The 24411-nt window shown below is 37.4% G+C and overlaps 3 protein-coding genes across 5 annotated transcripts; 1 reads left to right on the top strand and 2 right to left on the bottom strand.

Annotated features, from left to right (window-relative positions):
- Positions 1 to 565: 565 nt before the first annotated feature.
- LOC117619547 (cytochrome b5) lies at positions 566 to 3118 on the top strand. 2 transcript variants are annotated; one of them, XM_034349528.1, is made up of 4 exons: positions 566 to 807; positions 985 to 1085; positions 2380 to 2446; positions 2562 to 3118. In XM_034349528.1, exons 2-4 carry the CDS (start codon positions 999 to 1001, stop codon positions 2810 to 2812), a joined length of 405 nt encoding a protein of 134 aa, XP_034205419.1. In that variant the 5' UTR covers positions 566 to 807; positions 985 to 998; the 3' UTR covers positions 2813 to 3118. The 2 variants fall into 2 exon arrangements, with proteins under 2 accessions (XP_034205419.1, XP_034205420.1); XM_034349529.1 differs by having other exon boundaries at positions 705 to 873.
- An 8444-nt stretch (positions 3119 to 11562) lies between these two features.
- Positions 11563 to 13580, bottom strand: LOC117618712 (cytochrome P450 78A9-like). The gene is made up of 2 exons (XM_034348416.1): positions 12513 to 13580; positions 11563 to 12414 (listed from the first exon to the last, which is right to left on the bottom strand). The coding sequence occupies exons 1-2, from the start codon at positions 13515 to 13517 to the stop codon at positions 11773 to 11775; spliced, it is 1647 nt and encodes a 548-aa protein (XP_034204307.1). The 5' UTR covers positions 13518 to 13580; the 3' UTR covers positions 11563 to 11772.
- Positions 13581 to 20764: 7184 nt separating this feature from the next.
- LOC117617099 (uncharacterized membrane protein At1g16860-like) lies at positions 20765 to 24345 on the bottom strand. 2 transcript variants are annotated; one of them, XM_034346355.1, is made up of 4 exons: positions 23495 to 24345; positions 22445 to 22600; positions 21243 to 21451; positions 20765 to 21145 (listed from the first exon to the last, which is right to left on the bottom strand). In XM_034346355.1, the coding sequence occupies exons 1-4, from the start codon at positions 23804 to 23806 to the stop codon at positions 20944 to 20946; spliced, it is 879 nt and encodes a 292-aa protein (XP_034202246.1). In that variant the 5' UTR covers positions 23807 to 24345; the 3' UTR covers positions 20765 to 20943. The 2 variants fall into 2 exon arrangements, with proteins under 2 accessions (XP_034202246.1, XP_034202247.1); XM_034346356.1 differs by having other exon boundaries at positions 20765 to 21165.
- Positions 24346 to 24411: the final 66 nt, after the last annotated feature.

A 24411-nucleotide genomic window follows, 5' to 3' on the forward strand; every position in this document is an offset into this window, starting at 1 on the left:
TTTTTTTTTTTTTTTTTTGGAGAAAACAAGCAGTTTAAATTAAAAGAAAAGTAACCATTAGATTCTGTTCAACTGACAATCCTTTTAAGAAAATAGTGAATCCAAAAATAATATGAGGGGGGGAGCCTTCTTTTTCCTCCAAGAATATGGGGATGGGGGTTTGAATTAAAGTGCATCCAAAGATTGACTAATTAATACACCAATTTTCAAACAAACAAAAAACAAAAAATTACTCTTTTGATCAATTGATTTTAGCTGCATATATAGCATAGCAGCCCCCAATCATAAAGGCAAGCTCTTTGACCCCAAAAAAAAAAAAAAAGCAGAAAAATTGGCAGGCTCACACTAGATTTATACTAAAATCAAAGAATTATGCCTGTGGTGGACAAACAGCTGATTAATCTATATTGCAAGGAAATATAATTCCATGAGTGTATTTTTATGAATGATATGAAAAAGTTTGGGGAAAAAAACATTTTAAAATTAGGAGCCAACTTGGACCACAGAGAGAGAGAGAGAGGGGTGTGAAAGTTTGACAATAGCAATACAACAACATAGGGAATTAGAGAGTCAATTAAAGAACTTGGTTGGTGGGTCAATTTAATACTATGTATGAATCTGGGTTGAGGCAAAATATTATATATAGTTTTTTTTTTTTTTAGGTACAGAAAATATTATATATAGTTACTCAACTAGTTACTCATAAAATAAAAGGTCAGCATATTGAGGACAGGTAAAGAGTAAGACAAGTTACTCAAAGAGGAGCTGTGCTTCAAAGCCCAACCTCTTCTTCTTCTTCTCTCCTATGTAAGAAAAGAAGCATGACTTCTATATCACTTTTTTGTTGATTTCCTCATCAAGCTTTTTACTTTGGTAACTTATGGATCAAATCTAGCTTTAAAGTTTCTGTCTTTTAAATTATTTTTGTTGGGTTTTCTCCATTTTTTGGTTTGGTGTTGATGGGGTTGACTTCGTGATGAACAGAGGCAGCTGCAGGAATGGCTTCAGATTCTCAAGTTTATCATTTCGATGAGGTGGCCAAGCACAACCACAAGAAAGATTGCTGGATCATAATCTCTGGAAAGGTCAGATTTGTAGTCTTTTTCTTTGTTTTCTTTTCCCCTTTGATTCTCGTTTTATTGTAAATGTATTAATACCTGTGTATGTATCTGAATTAATTCAGTTTCTGGGTTGATTTGTGATATATGATTTATGATTTATCTGTTGGTTAAAGGCAAAGTCTTTTGCTGCCACCCGTTTTGCTATGTGTGAGAGTTACTTTAGCATTGAGTAGAGGAGTTTATAGATCTAATTCAAAGTATAAAGGGGAATTGAAACAAAAAGGAGGGAGGAAAAGGGCAGACATATCTTTAAAAGCTACAGTGAATTAACATATCAGTGCAAAGGATGCCTGCTGCTGAACACTTGCAATATGCTGTTATGTTTGATAGGTTTAACTTTAATCATAGGTTGTTAAATGGTAATGTTGTTTGAAGGATTGAGTTGCACCTTGCGTTTTCTGTGTAGTTTGTGTGTGTATGATTGTTGCTCTATTTTTTGGTGTTAATATAATTTAATCATCGGCAACATAAGTATGATGGAATGGAGGAGAAGGGCTACAATATTAATTTGTACCGATTAAGTGTTGTATGTGATAGACATGTTCAATGCCTGACCACAGATAAATGCAGAATCAATTAGTTTCTTCGACTTATGAACACGAAACATTTTGAAAAGTGCTTAAGTTTGTTAATTGGGGTTTCTCTATGTCTGCTGGTCCTAAGGTAGTGGAGACTAAGCAAGTGTTTAAATATGTTGTTTACTTTAGCATGGTGCTCAATGTGCCATTGGGGAAAGTAGTTGGGCTTAAGGCGTTTAATTATGAAGGTTTTTTTCTATTTGAAATAACCATTGACTCGCTAATTAAAGCAGACAATTGTAATCTCCAATGGTATATAAATAATTGTTAACACTACAAAGCAACTTTCACGACTGCAGAACAATGAAATAAAATAGTATGTGCCATCACAACTGTATTCAGAGAACAGTAAACCAGGCCGCAGGTCATTGGGATTTCTGTTGAATTTCTCTGTTCTCTTTCCTAAATTTGTTTTACACCAAAAAAGATTATAAAAGGATAAGGAAACCTGTTCCTGGTAGTGAATCTACTGACCTATGTTATATAAGCCTATTAATTTGCTTCCTACCTAGAAGGCCCCTCTCTTTATTGCTCTGTTGGTCCTACACAAATTCGACAGATATTTTAGTAAAGTCTTCTATCTGGTAACTTAAATGGTTCCTTTTTTACTCAGATCCATTCATCTACCACATTTATTTAGCAGCATTGCTGACTAATGCATCTTGAACAATTTTCCACAGGTTTACGATGTCACCCCTTTTTTGGAGGATCACCCTGGGGGCGACGAAGTGTTGCTATTAGCAGTCGGTAAGATTGTGCACTTCAGCTTAGCAATCTATCTGGTATCTTTGTGATTGTTACTGGTTCTAGAGTACGAGAACATTATGTGCGGTGAATAGAACTTTGGTTGAACATCTTGCAGAGAAAGATGCAACAGATGATTTTAATGATGTGGGCCACAGTGATTCTGCGAAGGAGCAGATGGAAAAATTTTATGTAGGCAAGGTTGACACATCCACCATACCAGAACAGCCAAGTTACAAGCTTCCTGCTCAAACAACTCCTCCATCCGGGCAATCTTCTGGATTTGTGGTAAAGCTGTTACAGTTTCTGCTGCCCTTGTTGATCTTGGGGGCTGCATTTGCTCTGCAATACTACGGGAAGAAGAAGTAGTTCAATCATCCATACGTATGGAACTTTAAACTGAGACCTAGACATTCTATCACTCAAGTGGTAATAATGGAATTTAAGTTATTACTTTGCTTTTTTGAATATGTTGTACTACCCTTTTTACGTATCTGTATTTCTTGTGTGTGCTTGGAATTTATTGACTTGCCAAAGCATTGCTTCATCCTATTGCAGTGACCTTTGTCAAAGCATTTACCTCTTCACCTTTAATTTAGTTGTTGTTTCCTATACTTTGATTAAACAAATAGATCTTAGGTATGGTCATTTGGATCAATGGAATAATTTGCCTCATTCTTGTTCTTGTGTCCACAGTTTAAATTTCTGATACTTTTTTTCCCTCAAATTTTTTTTAGCTATTCTTAGATAGCAAGGCTATGGTAAAATAGCCAAAGTACTAATAAAAATGTTAAATGGCCTTGGTAATTCTAATTTTACCTCTCCTTTTGCCTTCCATCTCTGATCTTTGCAACCATATGGAAACAACCATAAAATCAGAACTCAAGATTTGAGTTATATCTGGAATGTTAAATGGCCTTGGATCTTGGAATTGTTTGCTTCTCACCAAGAAAAGAGACTGATGAACTGAACATGTATGGGCTTTCAGACTGTTTAGGAATTTCCAGTCCTAAGTTTTCTTTAGGGCTTTGGGCCTCAGCAGCCCCTCTTGGTGTACCAATTAAGAACAAAAATAAATTGAAAATGGGCTTATCAAAGTTCAAAGATTACATAGTGCGCATTCACTACACATTTGTCTGGCATAGGTGGCTTGGATGCCTCTTATATGGGAAGTTCTTGTTCAAATAAGTTTCACAGATTCTGCCTTTTTAGTTTTCATTAGTCGCGACTCGTGGGAGAGGCATTAACTTGAGAGCAGAATTACCACTAGCTCAGAGCTAGTTGGTCAGCAGATCATGCCTTTAACTTTAACAATGCCAGGGATATTTTGTGTGTATAGTAACAGGGAACAAAGATTTTTTTTCTCAGAAAAGATTTTTTTTTTTACTGCTGACTGTTTTTTTAAAGACAATCTAAAGCATAATTGAATGATTATATTCATAAAACTAAAAAAAACATGCCTATCTATCAACCTTCACCATCGCAATAAGACAGCCCAGCCATATATTATCAAATCAATGGATAAAAGGAGTAAGAATCTTTCTGTTCAAATTGTACAATGCCAACACTGGAAAATTACAAGCACTTTTCCGTATGATTTGTATGCAAGATTTGTGGGATATGCTTCATGATCAGGGTGGATTTGATATCATGAATAAGCAAGTTCACCAACTGAGCATTTAGCCAACAAATTATTCATCACCGCGTCTAACATTGTCCTGCATCCTAATTAGCATGGCGGTTAGTGACTAAAGCCTCTCAACCCTAAATCCAAAACGGTGCCCTACTCAATAATTAAGCAAGAAAACATAGAAGTTGAACTCACAATTATATTAGTTCGTACAGATTATCGATTGATTTAGGTACTGATCACAAGTCCTAATCATAATTCAGCTCATAGATCAAATTAATCACATGCATGCTAGTACTAGTACTACCCTTTACATTTGTCTTACGCATTGCTTTGCAAAGCACATGAGGAGGACCATCACATATTTATTATCCAATGTTTTGAACCTCATGCAACTAATCATGTGCATTATGAGTTGATTTGATTTTAACAGAAAGCAAAGTTTAAATTATTTGGAAAATCCTCGTGACACAAGTTTTCTCCTTCCTTTTGATATAAGCTTTCTATTTGAGTATGGTATAAAGTGACACACCAAAAAGTACTTGCGAGATTATATCACAAACATCTCAGTCGGGTTGGAACACACATATTCTCATCTACCTAAATGTGGTCCATACCCACCCTAAAAACCCTAAAAACTCAAAACTAATTAACAACGATGATTAATTTAAACCCGACTCGTTAACTTATAAATTAAAATTTGGACATAATAATGTGCACATAAACCTACATTTTTTTCTGTTTTATCTCTCAATTATTGGCAAGTGGGGCATTAATTATTAATTAAGGAATGGTAATTTATAAGTACCCAGGAGAAGTGACAAGTCAAACAAGCATCCTTCCATCCCATCCCATCCAAAACAGTGATTGGATTAAAACATGCATTAAGCCAAGAAAACACATCACACGCATTTTATTTAATTTGCACATATGATTGTTCTTCCTCATCCAAACTTAGAAGGCATCCAAGTTGTTTTGTGTTTGTTTTTTTTTTTCGCGCAATCCAAGCCATTTTGTTTCATATGTTTATCTTTCTTTTCCAGTCAATATCTCTGTCTGGGAATTCAAAGCAAACATTAGTGGGCGATTCTTGCGGCTATGCTTAAACCAATTAATTAGCCTAATTATCTGTTGATTATAATTAGTTAATGCAGTGGTTAGGGTGGTCCTTATCAATTTATGTGGAAAAGAAAGGCTTCAAACACTGTTTGATAGATCATTGTCGTTGGCTCTATATGTTCTCATCAACTGTCTTAATTGCACGAGCCAAATGAACGACAACAACTCATCATCATCGCAAACGTAAGGTGTCACTGTTTAATTTTCTTTTGCTCTCGACATTTTCCTGGGTTTAAGGCCCCAACCAGCTTTAAAATTTAGGTTGATTAGGCAAAGGCGAATTGCTTCCCAAACTGTTGATAGCATATCTTTGGCATCAAAGCATACAGCTGCGTGATTGATATCTTTTTATATATGGGGTAGATCTTGCTCCATTTGTCTAGCATATATCATGACGCCCACTTTTTGGATCAATGCTATAATAATTTGAACATTATAATTTACTTTGAATCCTTTAAAATCCCTAATATAATCAAATACTCAAAACTTTTTGACGCTCCGATCATATATCCTCGCTCTCTCACAATATGTATGATCTCATCGTTATATAATGAGTCATATATAATCGGTAGAATATACATGCACCTAACGAGAAAAATTTATCGTATATAACCAGCACGTACAAAAATTTATCGGCGCATATACCTTTTTAGCTATGTGGTTGAGTGCTAGCAATTGTGATATGTGTGAATTAATTAACTTAAAAACTTTTTTAATGGGGATATTTTAAGCATCAAGCAACATATTGTGTGTGTGTGTAAAGACTGTAGAATGGTTTGACGCAGGAAAACTAACTAATTCGCTATATTAAAATAATTATTTTATTAAGATTCTCTTTTCAAAGAAATTTCAGCGTAACAATGTCGGAAAGTGACCAGTTTCATTTTGCATATCAAGTTATCAACATTAATTTGCAGTCAATTTAATAGTGACGCCTACTTAACCTATGACTGTCCAGCAGCAGATGCTCTATGTGAATAAATAATCTACTAGTTTAGCCACATTTTCAATAATAATACTAATTAATCAGACTTTATTAAATCAATTTGACACATAGTTGACGTGATCAATAAACTTGTCCGTTTCACATTAGGCCACGGCTTTTGATTAGTCTCCGGTCCATGATTGATTTCAATATAACATTAGGGTAGTAATCTCAAGGTCAATACCTTGTTATTAAAATTTAAAATGTTAATATGTGATGAACCGGACTATGTTGCTCAAATTATGCCAAATTGATAGGTCTAAAGGTCTAGGTCAAGTGTGAAAATGCATGTATGATATTATTCAAGGGAGTGATATTTGTTCACCATCGATGTGCCCGGCAAATTACGATAGTTGGATTCAATTCAACTACTATATTCTTATTAAATCAGTCATTAAATTATCATATAATTCGAGAGAGTTTTGTGTAGGATTGTCTTTAATCGACGTTGGAATTCGTATGTGAATCTCACTTTCAGTCACAGCTTAAGGCGGTCTCACTTAACAATTTATCTCCACAATAATAGATCATCATTCACTATCCTTAGTCCAATAAGTGTTGATGGGTTTTTTCCAAATAAGTGGGAACAATTAGATTCAAGGGAGGTTCGGAGTCTTGTGTGAGTGTAGCAACCATGGGTGGGCCCTATTCCACACACCACGATTTTGATGAACATGCTGGTTTGGACAAAGGCGAACAATCAACTTGTCTCCTTCCAATAGAGGGCTGAAGATTGTGTTTATGATCGAAAGCAAATCTCATTTATGAGATCACGAAATGCATTAATTTTCAAGGGGCACACATAATTTCAGGCCAGGGAGAGAAATTGTTTGCTCATAACGGGTAAAGCTTGCTGCTTGTGGTAGAGATAGAGCAAGGTCTGGTACTCTGTACGATCTGGTCTTTATAGATTACATGGTCTGAATAATTTCTAACCCCATGAGAGTCCTAACATGTCACACTAATTAATAGGTCACAGTTCCACATGCATGTGGAAGAAAACCAAAATGTAATCTATATATATGATGGATTTTTTAAATAATTTTATTTGAGGGACGCCATTTAGGGTATGCTACGAATTTTTTTTCAATGATCCAAACAATTTATTTTTTAGGTCTTTATTCATAGATCATCTTTGCAAAAAATTAGACAAATCGAAAACCATTTAGACATCTAATTGTGTTTTATAAAATCAATGAACACGATTATTCAAGAAAGTACTAAAATTTTAATAATTTAATTTAGTGATAAAATGATATCGAATTTAAGTGATTTTTTTTGTAGAAATGATCTTTAAAATACATATAATTTAGAATATCATTCATACATATATGTGTGTATAAATGTCCATCCATTGAAATACATATCGACAATTTGTAAGGGGTCAAAATCGCTTAAAGGGTTGTGTTCCTGGTGGACAAAATCAACATCAATTAAGGACACAAATTCATATAGCCTAGGGGAGTGCCCATCTCTCACATTTTTTTTTTACATTGAAAAGAAATTAAATTAAGGGTTATTATCATTCATTGAATAATAATACTGTGTGATTTAATTATGGTATTAAGTCTATTGACTCATTAACGAGAAGAAGTCATCAATCCTAATATGACTACAACATATTCAACAAGCCAGTCCTCTATGCATTACATTCATAATTCAGTTTAAAAAGTAATTAGCCACAAAAATTCAAATTCTTTTTTAAATATAATAATTAAGTTTTTATTTATTTATAGAAATTCTAGGATTGCATTTATAAGTCAACAAAAAAAGATCAATACAAACTAGCCACAAATTGCCATTACAATAACGGAGAGGTGATGACAGGACCCGAACCAAATTTCGCTTTGGAATTCGAGCCAAGTCCTGTGCGTGTCAGACACCTGGCAAATGTCGGGCACAAATGACCTTTTTACCCTTCTCGTTTCAAATTCTTTTAAAATTTCCCTTAAACTTCTGCCGAAAATTCGGCAGAGTTTCCCATGTATTCTGACCAAACCCAAAACCTTCCACCTGTCAAACAAGCACAAATACCACACCAACTGCCAGAATATCTCAAATAAACAGATCTCAACTCCGGTTTTCAGTTTCAACCAGATATCAGAGCCTTTTTCTACAACTTTACAGAACTTTAAGAAATTTATAATGAAATCCTACACTTTATGGTGGTGCGGAAGCTGGGAGGATGGGCCGAGTGGTTTCCTTCGTACTTCTACGGCCTGGGGGCGAAAAACAAGTTTAAAGTTGTGAGTGGACAAAAGATAATGTTCTTAAAACAATTTAGAAATATAATAACCCCCGTTTAAAATAAATAGGGATGTAAATCTATGGTTTGACTATATTTCAATACAAGATATTCAAATAAACTTAGAGAAATATATTGATGAATATACTCGTATCACTGAACAAATATATAGAGATATAAATGCATGAATATTGAGGAAACTGGTATAAAATAACTGAAAGAAACAGCTGTATAAAAGTGCTCAAAATCCTTTAAAAACTACCACCTAATTATACCCTGTAACATCCGTCAAATCCCCTGGCAGGTCTCGGCGACACAAAGTCTAACCGAGCCGCAAACTGGCGGAATAAGGGGACTATGGCCAGCCTGATCCGCCGGCAGGTCCCGATGACACCAAGTCGACTCGAGCCGCTCTAGCAGGATACAGGGGACCGTAGTCAGCCTGATCCGCAATCCTGGCAGGTCTCGGGGACACAGAGTCAGCCGAGCCGCAAATCCTGGCAAGTCTCGGGACACCAAGTCTGCCGAGCCGCAAATCCTGGCACTCACGGTCCGAGCGTCCCCGAAACTCGTGAGGCAAAGTCAAGTGCACTGACGTAACTGAAATCAGACTGGATGTCCGTAGACATCGGTCCGACTGTGGGTAATCACCAAAATAAATGGGTACACGGTGGTTCTGAAATAACTGTCTTTGATAAAATCTGATAATCCTCTGTATTCTGGTAAATCTGAGCTAAGTTACTATTTCTATATTAAAAATCTCAAATCTATTGCTCGGCTAAGTTTTATAAAAATAAAGATATTTCACAATATCATTCATGCTATAACACTTATTCAAGATCAAATATAAAATATAATTATAAAATCTTTTAGAAAAGAAAGGTCCACTCACTGATGGTCCGAGTTAGATGGGCCCTTCGAAGGTCCTTCCTGTGGGTCGACCGGACCTCTAGTGCCTGATAAACCATAAATAATAAATTAATAAACTGCTGAATAAAAGAATTAAATTAAACACCCTGTCCCTGGCTCCTAGAAGTGCGTGCACTTATTTCAAGTCACTCCTACGCCCACATTAGCCTTTCAGAAAAATAGAACGGTCTTGGAAGACCCGACGCTTAACTAAGCGATAAGCTGCCAGATCGGCCGATCTGGAACCCGTGGGGTCCACAATCTCCGATGGCCAATCTGGACTTCTTTGAAGGTTCCTCATAGAGAAGGAACCATGTTCCACGAGTTTGGTCTGAAACGGACGGTCGGATTAGCCAAAATCGCGTTATCGCTTAAAATCCAAACCCTAGCCCCAGGGTTCGCGATTTCGGAGTATTCGGGACTTCGATTCGCAATCCGTCGAATCCTACATGATCCTGAAATCATGTAGTACGACATATCCAAAATTGAGTGCGATCCAAAGATTCGACGACACTGCACCCAAGGGTCGTGCAATATGGAAAATCCGTTCGGGGCTCAAACGGACTCCGAATCGAGATCCGCAAAATCCTACGCGCTCATGACAGCACGAGGATCACAAAACTACATAGAGTCACTTCACCACCCTCGCCCACGCGCCGCCACACGCGCGGGCAGATTGGGCGTCCAAAGCGATTATGGGTTGCAGGAAAATCTCGTAATCAAGACTCCAAACTTCTATCCTAGGTAAAACACCCCATTTGGAGTCACTTTTGTTCTTGGGCATACCCCAAAAAGTGGCCGGAAATGGCCGATCACGACGGCCGAAGTTTCGATCGATTTTCAAGTTGAAAATCGAGTGTTCTAGAGCCAAAATCGATCCGAACCCATACATCCATCAGTTAGAACACGAAAAATAGCTGAGAAACCATACCTTACTCGAACGATTTGTGGAGAATTGAGGGAGAACGAAGAGCTGGAAGTTCAAACTGGAAAACGGCAGAAAATGGCGGATTCCGGCGAACTCCGGCCACGGCAAGGGCGGCGATGGGTCGGGGAAGGACGGCGGGTGAGTGGTGGTCAGTTTGGTACTAACGACGGAGATCGGTTCGACCTGTGGCGACCGGGGCGACGTCGAGAAGGGAGGGAGGTCGGCTGCTGGTGCGAATCGGGAGGAAAGAGAGAGAGGAGAGAGAAATGACGAGAGAGAAGAGAGGAATGGGATAAAATCTGACTTTTTGTCCAAATTATCATTTTGCCCTTCGCTGTATTTTGATCGTATTTTCTTCGTTACAACTCCGATTCGAGTCTACTCTGTGTCTACGGACTCGTTTCGCTGTGCTCTACGCAACGGCGTAAGTGGAATTGCCAAATTCTTTCTCGATCAAAAAGTCAATTTTTTCCCTATTAAAATATGCGAGGGCAAAATCGTCTTTTGGGTAGAATAAAGAAATCCTAATTTTTAGATATTTTGGTTTGGGTTATTACAGGTGAAAACTAGACAGAGAACCCAAAGAGTCTCAGTGACTTATTTCGAACATAAAGAAACTGCAAAAATGATGGTGGTGAAGATCCGACACTGAAACGCAAGTGGAGATCTAACACCAAATTGTAGCCGCCAATGATGGTTGAAAGAAAATCATATAATTATATATATATATAAACGATATTCTAACTATATGATTTTTTTTAATTTTGAAAATTCAACTATCTACATTATAGGATAAGAGGGGGGCTCAATTACCATCATGGGGTTCAAACGGGTGCCATTTTGTGGGGGGGGGGGGGGGGGGAGGACCTCAACCTCTAACCATATGGTTTTAAGTTGCTTAGAATATACAAGTGTAGAGTTAAATCTATTATCTTTTTAATGAATCGGATAATGAATTAATGTCAAAATTTAACGTCCTATCTTTGAGAAATATCATTTACGTACAAATGGTTCCCTCCTAGATACCAAGTTTTGGTATTAGTTGTTGTTTAAAATATTTTTAATTTGCCACAACAATTTAAAAAGAAAAATATTTTTAATTCGCTTCGAACTCTCTCACATAATACGAGACCGGCTTATAACGTTGGAAGATACCTCACATATCCATGATCCATTATTGCTAGTTTGGTTTGAATTTGGGGCGCTTATGGAATTACACCACAAAATTAGTTAATTAATCAACTCCTATGACATCTTCTTGGTTGCAAATTAAGGTCCATAAATGCATGCATGAAAATGCAGGTTTAAGGAAAATAAAACTTGTATTAATTTTAACCATATACATACATTAATAAAAGACACTTTGAACCATACCTTGACATACAAGATACAGTGACAGAGCAAGATTACATGACCAACAAAGTAAAAGGGTATACGCTTTTTTTACTAAACCATTAACCAACCCCTGCACGAACCTTTTCTTGTTTTTTTTTATCCCTACTACTATTAAACTTCACTGAGCTGAGCTGGGCTTAACCCCACTGCGCCTCGGGAGCACTTTAGCAACCAATGGCTTTGCCATCTCACACGACAGCCTTAGCACCTCAGACAAGTCCACGGCATTCTCATCCAACGGTAGCCATTCATACTCGTGTAAAAGCGAAGCCACCCAGTACGTGACAGTTGTCAACCCCAGAGCCTTCCCCGGGCAAGTCCGCCTACCAGAACCGAACGGCGCGAGCCTCAGATCCGACCCGAAAACCGAAAACTCCAGCTCCCCATCACGGGCCACGAATCTGTCGGGCTTGAACTCTAGTGGGTCCACCCAGACCTCCGGGTCCCTTGAGATGGCCCACATGTTTACCATGGCTGTGGTCCCTATAGGCACATGATACCCATCAATTGTTGTATCAGTGATGGCGAGGCGAGACCAGGATAAAAGTGGGCCAGGAGGGTGTAGCCTCAGGACCTCTTTCACCACAGCCGTCAGATACACCAACTCAGAGATATCAGACTCGTTGACGGCTCGCGACCTTCCCACCACTTTGTCAAGCTCGTCGTGGACCGTCGATTGAACATCAGGATGAAGCACCATCCTCGCCATGATCCACTCGATCAGAACCGCCACGGTGTCCGTCCCTCTAAATATCATTTCCTGCACATATAAAACGACAGCCTTTTGATTGCTAACAAGAAGAAGATTTTAATAAAAAATCTGAGTAACAGCAGCAAGAGACTGATTTAAATGCTTACCCAGAGGACGGCAATCATATCGGAGTCGGACAATTTATCGGGTCCTTGGAGCGAAAGCAAGACGTCAACAAAGTCAGGGGCCTTTTCGTCTTTTCCGGCTTCGACGCCGGTTCGGTGTTCAGAAATGATTCGGGAGACGAACCGGTTCACTCTGGGGACGAGATTGGAGCATCTGAACCGGATTTTTTGGGCATCAAAATCAGCCAACCAAGGAAGATGATCGGACCAATTTAACATACCCAACAAATCGTACCCTTCATCGACCAACCCTTTGAGCTCTTCGACCTCATTGTTCATGGAGGCCCCAAATTCAAGCTCGTATTTTCGCCCAAAAACAGAGCACATCATGTTGTTGAGCGAAGCCCTCTTGACCACTTCACGAATGGCCAGTTTCTCCTTGTGGGTCCCAAACATTGCCACCATTTGAGAAGCTATCTCGCGCCGCTGGACCTCAGAGTTCTTGATTTGCTTAGGGGAGAAGAGATGGGCGGCGGAGATTCGACGCAGGGTGCGCCAGTAGACGCCGTACGGAGCGAACCCGATGGCCCGGTTGAACATCAGGCTGTAGGCGGACTCTTTGACAGGGCGGTCGGCGAAGACGGAGCTGTTGAGAATCTCACGTGCCACGTCGGGCTGGCACGTGACGACTACTCTGGTTTGGCCGAGGGAGAAGGCCATGAGGCGTTTGGCGTTGCAGGAGCGGGCCATGGCGGCGATTTTGCGGTGGGCCAGGGAGGTCATGAGGGCCATGCTGCCGATGAGAGGCAGGCCTCTGGGGCCGGGAATTACGGGCTTGGTTTTTGAAGATTTTAGCAGCAATGGAATGATGTTTTTGAAGTTGCGACCCCAAGCTGGGCCGCCAGGGTGAGACCAGTAGATGAAGGTCATGGCAAGGCATGTCAGAGCTACGAGCAGAAGCGTGCATGCAATGCTTTCTGCAGAGAAGGCTCGGAATGATTTGGAGGCTAGGGCAAAAACCCAGAGGTTTTCAATGTCTGTTTTCATGGTGGAGAGTAGAGAGAGAGAGTGGGTTTTGGTTTGGAAATGAGAGTGAGAGAGAGAGAGAGGGGTGGGTTTTGAGTTTGAACCAAAAATAAGCTGAAGAATGGGGCAATATATAGGGGAAGATATGAGATACGGTGCATAGATTTTTGGCAGCTTGCGCTACAAAACAAACCCAAACAAAAAATATATATAAAAAAGAAAAAGAAAAATACAAAAGAAATTGGGAAAATTGGAAAAGAAAACCGTTATACTCAAGACTCTCAATGGTTGGGGCGTATAACTGAAACAACTTTGTATTTTTCATTTTCTTTTAACCTTTTTTTTATAATTTTTTTATAGATGCGCCGCCAGATGTGCACGAAGTGTGGATTGGGGGTGGGGGCGCGGGTATGATTGTCATTTTAGTTCTGTATAGTGGAATACGATTGGCAGAATTTGCAAATTGAAGTGGGTCTTCGGAGTAAATTTAACTATATGCTAAATTGAAAATAAATTGAAAATGTTTAAAAATGTACAGGAATCCTAGATTGATTGGGTTGGGAAGAGATGTGTCCGAATGTACCAAGTAGTTATGTGCTAAAGTCGACCCTAACCACTGTTTTAAAACCCATTTCACCATAAATTAGTAACATATCATTATCCTCTCACAATATAATTTTGATTTATTTGAAAATTCATCCATAATGGTGTTTTAAACGGCCAATTTGATATTATAAGAACTTCCATGTTTTCATTATGCACTCATTTCCTTGTTTTTGTCCCTTTCAATTTCTTCGGGCAGTACAAGTACAAACATGGGAATGAAAAACTACGTAATAGAATTTATATACGGTACTCTATGCAATACAATTACAATAAATTAAAGTTATTGAACTGTACCATTGCAAGTAAAATTGTTGTTCAATTCAATGGATGCAATTGGTGATAGCCTTTGTCTAGATATTCCTCGTTTTGAGACTTCGATCTAATTTTACCCGGTTATCAAATTTTTTCACTAATTACGATTATATTTTACCATTTAAAATGTTTTAAAATGTGTTTTAATTAAAATATTCGTGTGCTCTACGCTCCCACGTCAACCCTTTTCATCCCATTTTTGGCGGTTTAATATTTTGACCCCTCCGCTTGTAAATAATTAAACAAATGTAACAGAATTGTAAAAAGAATTCAAATTACATATTGGCGTCAATTGTATAGATTTAGAAAACTGAAATAAAAAAGGCAAATAAATAGAGCGTGATAAGAACTAGACATGACATGCGCAGCAGCGCAGGTGAGGCAGACACTTTGGCCGGGAGGCCTCGACAAGGGAAGCATGGCAGCCGTTATTTTCAGGTTGCGCGGTCGGACACGTGGCGGCTTTTGGCGGTACGTTGTTCGGCGAGGGCGTTTGGATGCACATGAAGGCCCATGCATGCATAGGAGGGAAAATCTTTTGGTGCGACGGGCGCATGCAGCGAAACTGGTGGGATCTGATCCGATGCACTGTCTTTAGGCGTGTATGCAAAAAGAGAATGGCCTGTTGATATCTCAGAGGTTCCTCGAGTTATGGTTCTCAGCTGTTTTTATTGACACGTGGCTGTTGCATGCGATATCCATGAATCACCTTGACGACGACAGCTCCTACCCACGTTCCAAAGCTCCTCTGCGTATTTTGGAACTTGGAAATCGCTACGCACAACAAAAAAAGACATAATATTGATATATGTTTCTTTGATATGTATATATAAACAAAATAAAAGAGAAGAAAATTACATCTTCAAATGTTTGTATTGAATACGAGTTGCTTATGTATTGTAGGGACCAACAATGTGATTTTCAAATGTTTGTATTGAATACGAGTTGATTATGTATTGTAGGGACCAACAATGTGATTTCCTTTTGTCTCGAAAGTTAAAAATTGTAAGCAAGCATGCAGTCAAAAGAAAGACTTGCGAGGGACGCAGACCCTGACTAGATTCAAGTCAATACACAATAGGTAGCGTATTTTCCTTTTGTCGTTATTTTTTATTTTATTTTATTTTTGGTTAACTGGTATATGGAGACATCAATTAGTTTAATGTAAATTTGCCCATGGTTTGGTGATGATACGATGGACTCACCCTGAATCCAAGACCATCATTACAATTTAAAGATTTGCACGTGTGCCACTAAAGTAAAGCCATGGACTCACTCACCCACTAAGCTAATCTTTAAAATAAAAAAAATAAAAAATAAAAAGAAAGAAAAGATTTCATAATTTTTTTAATAACATTCAAATACTGGCTGGATAATTTTTATTTTAATCTCCATACTTAATGAATGTGCTTAGGTAAGCTTATCGGGGAGTTGGTTGATCTCTGTCAAACACTACACCACAATTCTTGGGAGTTAAGCAAGAAGAAAACAAGGACAAAAAAAACCTTAAAAATTGCAAAATAATATTTTAATTTCGAAAAGGGGATATGTAATCTAAGCGTGACTATAATTAGGGTTTGAATATTAAAAAGTGTGAAGACTATAACAGCAAATCAAATATGCGTATACGCATCTTGTGTATGTCACCGGCAAACTTCAAGGAAATTTCCCATGGCATTCAAACCTTACCATCTATATATATATATATATATATATATATATATATATATATGTTTGAATTTGATAATATAACCAGAAGCTGACGTGGCATGCAATGACCAGAGACGAAATTGCAGTGAAAGAATACAATATTAATGGGGATTACTATTTGTAGAGCAAACCAGCTCATAATACAAACACTTAATATTTTCTTAATGTTCCGGTCGGATGCCGATGATTACTATGTAATCAAGATATCCCATGCAACTTGCAACTTGTACATATTTTTATGTTTCGAAAACGAGAGACGGACACGAAATTAATTGAACGCCATATGCAAAGAAGAAAGAATTTGACAATATAATACTATAATCGCATTATTTTTCTTAAACAAGTTCATACCATATGATTATTTACGTAGTCGACTAAAACAAATTTGTAGCTAGAGAAAGGAATTGGTAGTGGTCTAATCAAGCGGAGATTGCTAAGTGATTAAGATATATATATGCTGGGAATTTGTACAACCCTATTGCATGGTTTTATATTTGAAGCAAATGCAAATCCATGGCATTTCGATGAAACCTATATATGCCTTTATCTTAGGTCGTCACGAGAATATGGTTAAGGATTGAGCACATATGTTAGTGTTTTACATTAACTTGTGTGTTAATATATCCAAAAGCAATTAGCTGAGTCCAACTTTGTTGGAAGTCTTCTCTTCATTTAACCTTTCTGCACGAACCTACATGGAAGTTTGAGCACATGGAGTTTATACTTTGGCTGAATCAGTTTCACAAGTCGTGCAATATATTACGTACCATAATGACCCATGCTTCATTTAGAAAGAAAAAGAAAAATCATCTTCCAATAATACGTTATCAATCGCTAATCAAGTGTAAGAGAGACATATACAATATTCTAACATAACAAATACTGTGTTTGAAACTTTGTAACCGATTTAAAAAAAAGCTCAAATGGTATGATCCCTCCGTCAACCCAGAATAAAAAGAGTGATCTCGTAATTCTTGGTATGTAAAAATATGTTGTCAGGTGTTCCGTTATTTTCAGTCCAGTATAATTCATTCGCATCAAGGGTAGTTGAGGCTTAGACACTCCAACTTTGCTTTTGAAAATCTTAAAAGTTGTTGACAAATGAAAATTACTTTCTATTCCTTAAAAACAAATCATTAAAGAGTGAAGAAAAAAACCTCAGTTTTAGGATTTGGATGATTTGATTACCCTAATCTTAGAAAGCAAGGTCAAATGAACAAAGAAGTAAGTTAGTGGGCTAGCTGCGATGGTGAGGACCTAACCCACTTGGTTTTAAACAACTCCCACGACGATTGGATTCGATGCTATAATCTAACTGGGTGAAGCTCCATTTTGACCGGCTTGGGTGGGGTGGGGGAGGTCTCAAGATTCTTGACTTTTATATTTTCATTATTATTTTTTTCCTTTCAGAAACTTGAATCTTTGAATAATGGAGAATATGTTCAACTTTGATCCGTGGTCCTTCAAGGAGCCCTTCTTTCTCGTGGGGTTCTCTTGAGGCATAAATTGATGATATATGACTCTTGCAAACTCCACTTTCTTTTGACTGCAAAAAGTTGAACAGAGGTAACTGAGAAGTTGAGTTGGGTCCTACATGTAGATTTGCTTGTTCTCATCAAATATCACATGAAAATATTCCAACTCACTGACTCACTGTGCTTGTGTTGCCTATCTTCATTGATCTATATATCCTCTTTTGAATTTGTCTACAAAGATGGCAAAAATTATGTTGCCAAATGTCAATTATACTTCCCATAAACGAACCATATTTATGTTTTCAGGCCATAAATTTGAACTTCAACATGCATGCCAAAGTTTTTTGCACGATGGATCAATGAGAATTGCCTATGTTGCACAAATTCATTTGTTTGGTGTCCCCTAGAGTTGATAACGAGCGATATGTAAACAACATAATATCTTGACTTCAAATTTCACACACACGACACTTGTTGAATAAATAAGTAAAACGAGGGAGAGAGTGGACCAAACGATGGGATTGGAAATATTGGAATGTTATATTTATTTAATTAAACAAAACACACTAATTAACACAATTTCTTAGGATTAAAATGATCAATACAGATAGCTTAGCCCAGCAGGCAACACAGAGAAATGTTTATGGAGGATGCTTACTTTAATGGAGGACCAACTTTATGAAATTCTAAGGCATAACCAAAGTGCAACTAATCAGATAAACAACAAAGCATAATCTTGACCTCATATTCTCGATTTCCTTTGTCCAGATTAGATTCGTGATGTGCAAATACTTGTTTATAATTTCAAGCACCTCATAGGCTTACACAACTTGCACACACTCAATATTCACAAACTTTATTTTCCAAAATCCAATAGTAGTCCTTCTCTCTACTGTTTCCTTTTCCAATTTTTTTCACTTCTTAAAGTCTGGTTGGTGCCACACAACCGAAAAGTGCAGTCTCAAATATCTAACACCAAACTGCATGCATATGCCGCCCACGTACGCATACTTACAAAAAAAAATATATGGCATATCAACTTTAATCGAGACATTGCATGAATCAACAGGAACGATTTGAGGGTTTGGATTTTTATATATATATCATGATCATCATAGATGATGATTACAGGAGTTGTGTTTGGCTGCATTAGAATCATATCTTGGCTTGGATTATCAAAACTAATCATGAAGGGGATATTATGCTTTTTTTTTGTTTTTTTACTAAGATACCCAGATCAACATTGTCCAACATGTGTAATGATGCTTATTGTTTAACAACTAAACCCAAACATTTGTATTTACTTTCTTCTCCTCTTCCTCTCCTTTTGAGGTTACTATGAAATGAAATCTCATTTTCAGCCCCCACCCCCCAGAAAAGAAGAAAATACCCAAGATTTTTCTGATCATGAATCTTAGTTGAAGTGGAGGCCAACCATGCAATGAAAGGTGAATTATAGGTTCAACAGTTTTGTCTTGTGTGGTGATTGTAAATCATTGTTTCACAAAGCGCCAATTACGAGGTTTACACTAAATAAGAGTTGTCAGTCGTTTATGCATGTCGATAACAGATTAGTCGTTTATGCATGTCAATGACAAAAACTGTAATTTATTTTTTTAAAGATTAATGATTTCATTTGTAAACAATAATTTTTATATTATTTTATCAAATAACATTCCCCAACGACTTTGTAAGGTGCCCTTTGGCAGCGCAAAGCTTTTTTTGTTTGTTTATGATGCTTGATGACACAAATAATTAGGTGTAATATCTGGTGCTTAAAAACACCAATTTCTGGTTGTGGAGGTAGGGGTGGACTAGATGAAGGGGTAAAGAGTAAAGACCACGCCTAGTGGAATCTTGATTTATATATTGAAGATAGGTTTTAAGATTTCTATCTATTCTTAGACTATGGCCTGAACAAATAAAGAAAGAAAATCCAGTCTTCCATTTGTAGAGTTCATACGAATATGATACGACGATTCACCAACCTTCTTGGCATCTTGCTGCTGTTTAAAAAACACCCACTGGCAGTATAATCCAATGAAATTTCCCATCAATTTCCACACACAAAATATACAAATTTCTAGCTTGTAGATAATTTGTATCAATATCAAAATGAACCAAGACGACCCTCCTTGGAAACATATACATTACGAACATAAGTGATTTTTTTTATTTAAAATTTTATCACAAAGACGTCTAAATTTAGTGGTACTTCACTTCCCAATATTGCAAGATGTTCGAATCATCCTTATTATTATATTTTTATAAAATAAATAAAAGAGAAGAGACCTCTAAGATCCAGTTTTTTGTCTTAAATTAGCACTAAACTAGTTTGTGGCCCAGGTGGTGCGCTAGTCTATTTTACTATTCAGAGAATACCTTCATGCCGTCCACAATGAAAAGTGTACACCAATTGGATTATAATTAAACAAGTTTAAACCTTTATTAGCTGGAAATTAGCTAGAAAGAGCTGAGTTGACTACGAAGTCAAATCCAAATAAAAACAAACAAGGTCAATATCGAATGTCATTTGTGCTTAACTTTGGTAATGAAAGTTTGTTAGCACGTTCAAGCCTAGGAGGTAGGTAAAAGCCTTTTGCTAAAAGGGCAGTCACATCTTCTACTTACACTACCCCATTAAAATCATACAAAGTGAAAGCGAAGTGTACTAATCTGCAATTAGGCAAGTGATTGACACTTTTTTAATCATAAATCAAAATTGTATGGTGAGAGCATATCCTTTGCCAGTTTCAACTTGTCAACCCTTGACCTTATATTTAGTAAATCATCCCCCAAACACCTGTCATAATAGATTATATATATATATTTTTTAATCAAGAGGAGTTCAGTATATACCTTCAAAGGTGCTGTAATGTTAGAAGATTGAACCAGTTATTATTTGATTTTTTTTTTTTTGGCTTAAGAAACAGAGAGGAAAACCCTGAAAAGAAAGTTGATACATTGTTTTTGTTTTTCTTAGTCAATTGTTGAGAGGGACAAAATGCAAAGGCCCATTTTAAAATGATGCTCTTCTTTCTGTTCTCTTCATGCTAATGGGCTTTTCATTGTCTTCCTGGTTTTGCCGTTGGCCCTCTGGAATATTTTTTAATGTCACTATTGCCAGATGGTTTCTTGCACTAAGAAGATAAGGACATCCCCACATACAGAAGCAATCAAAGTGCTATAGAAAAGAGACATCAAGAGCAAATTAATGTTTTACAGCTGAAGGTGTACATAATGGTTAGTGAGACATCAAGATTCAGAGTAAAACAGACTGTTTTGTTTTGAAATGAAAAAAGGGTTATCATCCAAAAATCTTGTCCTACCTACTATCTTTCTGGCTATTGTATAGAATTTGGGTTGGCAGAATGCTGAGCCAGATGAGAGACCCTTAGGATCAGCCCATCAATGTCGACTGGGAGAAGCAGTTTTCGCCATAGACACCCAGTGGAGATTACTTCTGGTGGTTGAACAATCGTAGTTATCTCATTGTTTCTATGCAACATTCCAAATACTGTCACAGAGCTGCCTTCTTGTACATACCTGCCAAAACTCATGCAAATCTGCAGTACATAAGCTCTTAAGAAGCTCAGGGCTAAGAAACAAAGAAATTTAACATTCTAATGTATAATTAGGTTACCCTTCCTCCAGACGTAGTAGACGGGATTCAGACGAGAGATTTCTCTCACTTAACCATTTCCTCAAGTGAGGGGAGAGGAGTCTACATCTTTTAGTGTTGACAAGTTTGCTCTCAACGACCAGTGGAATAACTTTACAACCAGAACCAGCTTTGACATTAGCTCTAAGACCAGACTTCTGATCGGTTAAGTAAAAGTCTGTGGAGAATCTCTGTCAGGTGGAAGGCCGAAGCAGAAGAAAAAAAATTATAATTCCAAATAGACAGATATTTTCTATTTTTCATGGTTCAAATAATAGCATTGAGAAGCAAAAAACCAGATTTCTGGGGAAAGAGATCTGCACAGACAATAGTATATATCTGGTGAAAGAAAAAAGTAGTAAGATGCATTTGGCTAGTTTAGTTGAGATATCTAAAAGCATAATATACATGAAAAGTTTGATAGCAAAATGTGTATTATTGATACTACTTAGAAATTAAATATTGAAACTGATAAGAAGCCTGAAGTAATTATAAGCCACACACTTCTATCTTTCAACTTTTTCTACCATCCTCATTTTTGTTTTTCCAATTATCAGACTATTGCAGGTACCAGGTGATGCTAAAAAAAAAAAAAACAGGAAAAGCAAATCCAAGCTAACAAAAGGAGCAGAGCCTGAGGCCTTCTAACCACAGAATGTTTTAGAGCACAAACAAAAATATTAAGCATGTCCATATAAAAGAACCACGAGACAGGACAAATGAAAATCAGACAAAGCTACTAGATAGATGATAGGCAGCTCTACTTGAGAACAATGAGCAACTATGAGCTAAGATCTTTAGCCACAGGGGCTATGAGAAGAGCTAAATGCACAGCGAAAAGAAGTAATTTGGATAAAGTTGTACGTGCTACAAGGGCAAAAGGAAGTCCAGAGTTGAAGTTCAAGATAATCAGAAGGATGTGGCAGAAAACAAAACCATCAACAAAGCAAAAAATTGGATCATCATTTTGAGTACCAAGAAAGCATTCCAATCCTACTAAAGTTAATTAAATGCACAAAATGGACTCAAAGTACGAATAAATATGGAAACAGAACATCATCTATCTATCTCGTGAATGCAACCAACATATTTCATCTAGTTAGAAGGACAAGAAACAGTCTTTTCACTGATCTACACGGCTACTGAAGAACATTTGTTTGAAAGGCTACAGAAGAACATAATACCTCACAATATGCTAAATGCCACTGGAAGCATGATCTATTGATATTCACTGGCTGTCGAGTTAATCCCCTATATTCATATAAAAGAGTAGACGCATAGATACATCCAGTAGCCTTTTCATATGAAGATTCCAGGGAGAGACTCTCACATGAAGCAATCTGAAATCATCAGAATAATAAATTAGGATCAGCCCCCCAACATGTTGATGGAAATTATAACCTACCAACAGAATAAATCACATATTGACTGATGGATGAGAAACTGGAGGAAATAAGCAAGAAAAAACAGGAAAGGTTAACCATAATGCAGTAGTCTACAAGTTTAGAGACCACCGTGTATCACATGCATTATCAGCTTGTTAGAACGTTGCGGAATTAGTTCATATGCATTATTAATGTCATTCAAGATTTCACACAACATTCTCAATTAGTTCACATGTAGAAACTAAAAGATGAAATTGCGCCATCCGTTATTAACATATAATTGCACGAAGTTTGAATAATCTAAGCTTTTTGATTGCTTGCCAAGCCTTGAATTTAGTTCAATGAGACCAAACACGTTTTCTGATTTCCACCGCTATAAAGTATTCTGAAGTAAGTTAATGGGCTTCATTTGAATTTCAGAACAATAACTGCTATTGATATTCTCTTTGTTTACCAATGCCAGAAACCCAACACAGGGCTTAATTTTTAAATTTCACATAATCTACCGTATATGCATTGATATTAAACCAATTGAAGTAAATAGTACATCATAGCACTGAAACAGAAATACTCAAGCTATCATTTTTCAGTGCCCTGCTTAGTTGCACAAAGAATCAGATGACAGAAAAAAGGTAAAAACAACAAGGCTCCCAAAATTTCCTTCGTTTTCCTCCAATTTCTCAGCAACCAAACATAAATAGCCCAAACTAAATCTACATAACACTCCAATAACACATTCCCACACGAAAACAAATCACTTCCAAATACCCAAAAACAAAAATAAACAAAAATACAAATCAAAACAAACCCAGAACATAAAAATAGCTAAAAGAGCTAGAAAAACAGTACCCCAGTGATCTTAACAAGCTGCCCGTGCTGAGCGAGACGAAGGTCAGACTCAGGAAGAGAGTCGAGGAACAAAAAGAATGCAGCTTTCTTCGCCCAGTGACGCTTGTTCCAGACAACGAAAGCAAAAACAAGAGCAGAGAGCACGAGGAAGGAGACGAAGAAGAGGGCGTTGCGGACCACAATGAGGATGAAGATGGAGACCGAGAGGCCCAAGAAGAAGATGGGTGCAAGAATGTAGAGGACCAGAGAAGGTATGGGCTTGAAGGCGCTGCTTTGGTGGTCTCTCAGAGCTGCATTTGAGAGGTCGTTCATTACGACTATGGGCTGCCTGCTATGGCGTGTGCTCTTTCGCTAAAGCACCCACCTTTACTGAACCAGTAGCAGCAACAACAGCACGGAGCGTGATGGGGAAGGAGTGAGTGTGGCCAAGTGCCTGAGCGTTGAAACGCAATGCCGTTTGGACACTTCGCACGCGTACGGTGCCGTTTCAGATCGAAGAGCCTATTGGCCAGTCCTGTGTTGACTTAAATGACTTTCACGCGGAACGACGCCTCCTGGTACGTGTTCGGATGTCGTGTTTCTAACAAGCCAAAAAGGGGTAATAAGAATTAGGGGTTTCTCTAACTCGACTGTTTAAAAGCATTTAAATTTTGCACTCGAGATTTTGGGTATCCCAACTTAAATTGGTTTCATCTGTCCGGAAAATTTTGAGATCAATTTTGGGTTTTGCTTTGTTTCAATATAGTCTTTAATTATGTCGTTATGGTATGAGAAAAAAGTAGTATAAAGTATCATGATTTATGCAATTCTTGATTGTGTTGCACTTTGGATACTTTGATGCCACCCCTCAATAAGTTAAATTATATGTTAATGTATTTATTTATTTGATTTTGCCAATTGGCTTTAACAGTTAATTA

This window comes from Prunus dulcis, chromosome 2 (genome assembly GCF_902201215.1).
Source record: "Prunus dulcis chromosome 2, ALMONDv2, whole genome shotgun sequence".
Taxonomy (NCBI): Eukaryota; Viridiplantae; Streptophyta; class Magnoliopsida; order Rosales; family Rosaceae; genus Prunus; species Prunus dulcis.

Excerpts from the sequence above, each read along its gene's own strand:
- LOC117618712 (XM_034348416.1), bottom strand. The coding sequence starts at position 13,517 with ATGAAAACAGACATTGAAAACCTCTGGGTTTTTGCCCTAGCCTCCAAA. Across the intron at positions 12,415-12,512 it reads ATATGATTGCCGTCCTCTGG|GAAATGATATTTAGAGGGAC; the intron begins GTAAGCATTTAA and ends TTATATGTGCAG.
- LOC117619547 (XM_034349528.1), top strand. The coding sequence starts at position 999 with ATGGCTTCAGATTCTCAAGTTTATCATTTCGATGAGGTGGCCAAGCAC. Across the intron at positions 1,086-2,379 it reads GGATCATAATCTCTGGAAAG|GTTTACGATGTCACCCCTTT; the intron begins GTCAGATTTGTA and ends AATTTTCCACAG. Across the intron at positions 2,447-2,561 it reads AGTGTTGCTATTAGCAGTCG|AGAAAGATGCAACAGATGAT; the intron begins GTAAGATTGTGC and ends AACATCTTGCAG.
- LOC117617099 (XM_034346355.1), bottom strand. The coding sequence starts at position 23,806 with ATGAACGACCTCTCAAATGCAGCTCTGAGAGACCACCAAAGCAGCGCC. Across the intron at positions 22,601-23,494 it reads AGCTTGTTAAGATCACTGGG|ATTGCTTCATGTGAGAGTCT; the intron begins GTACTGTTTTTC and ends TGATGATTTCAG. Across the intron at positions 21,146-21,242 it reads CTACTACGTCTGGAGGAAGG|GTATGTACAAGAAGGCAGCT; the intron begins GTAACCTAATTA and ends GAGTTTTGGCAG.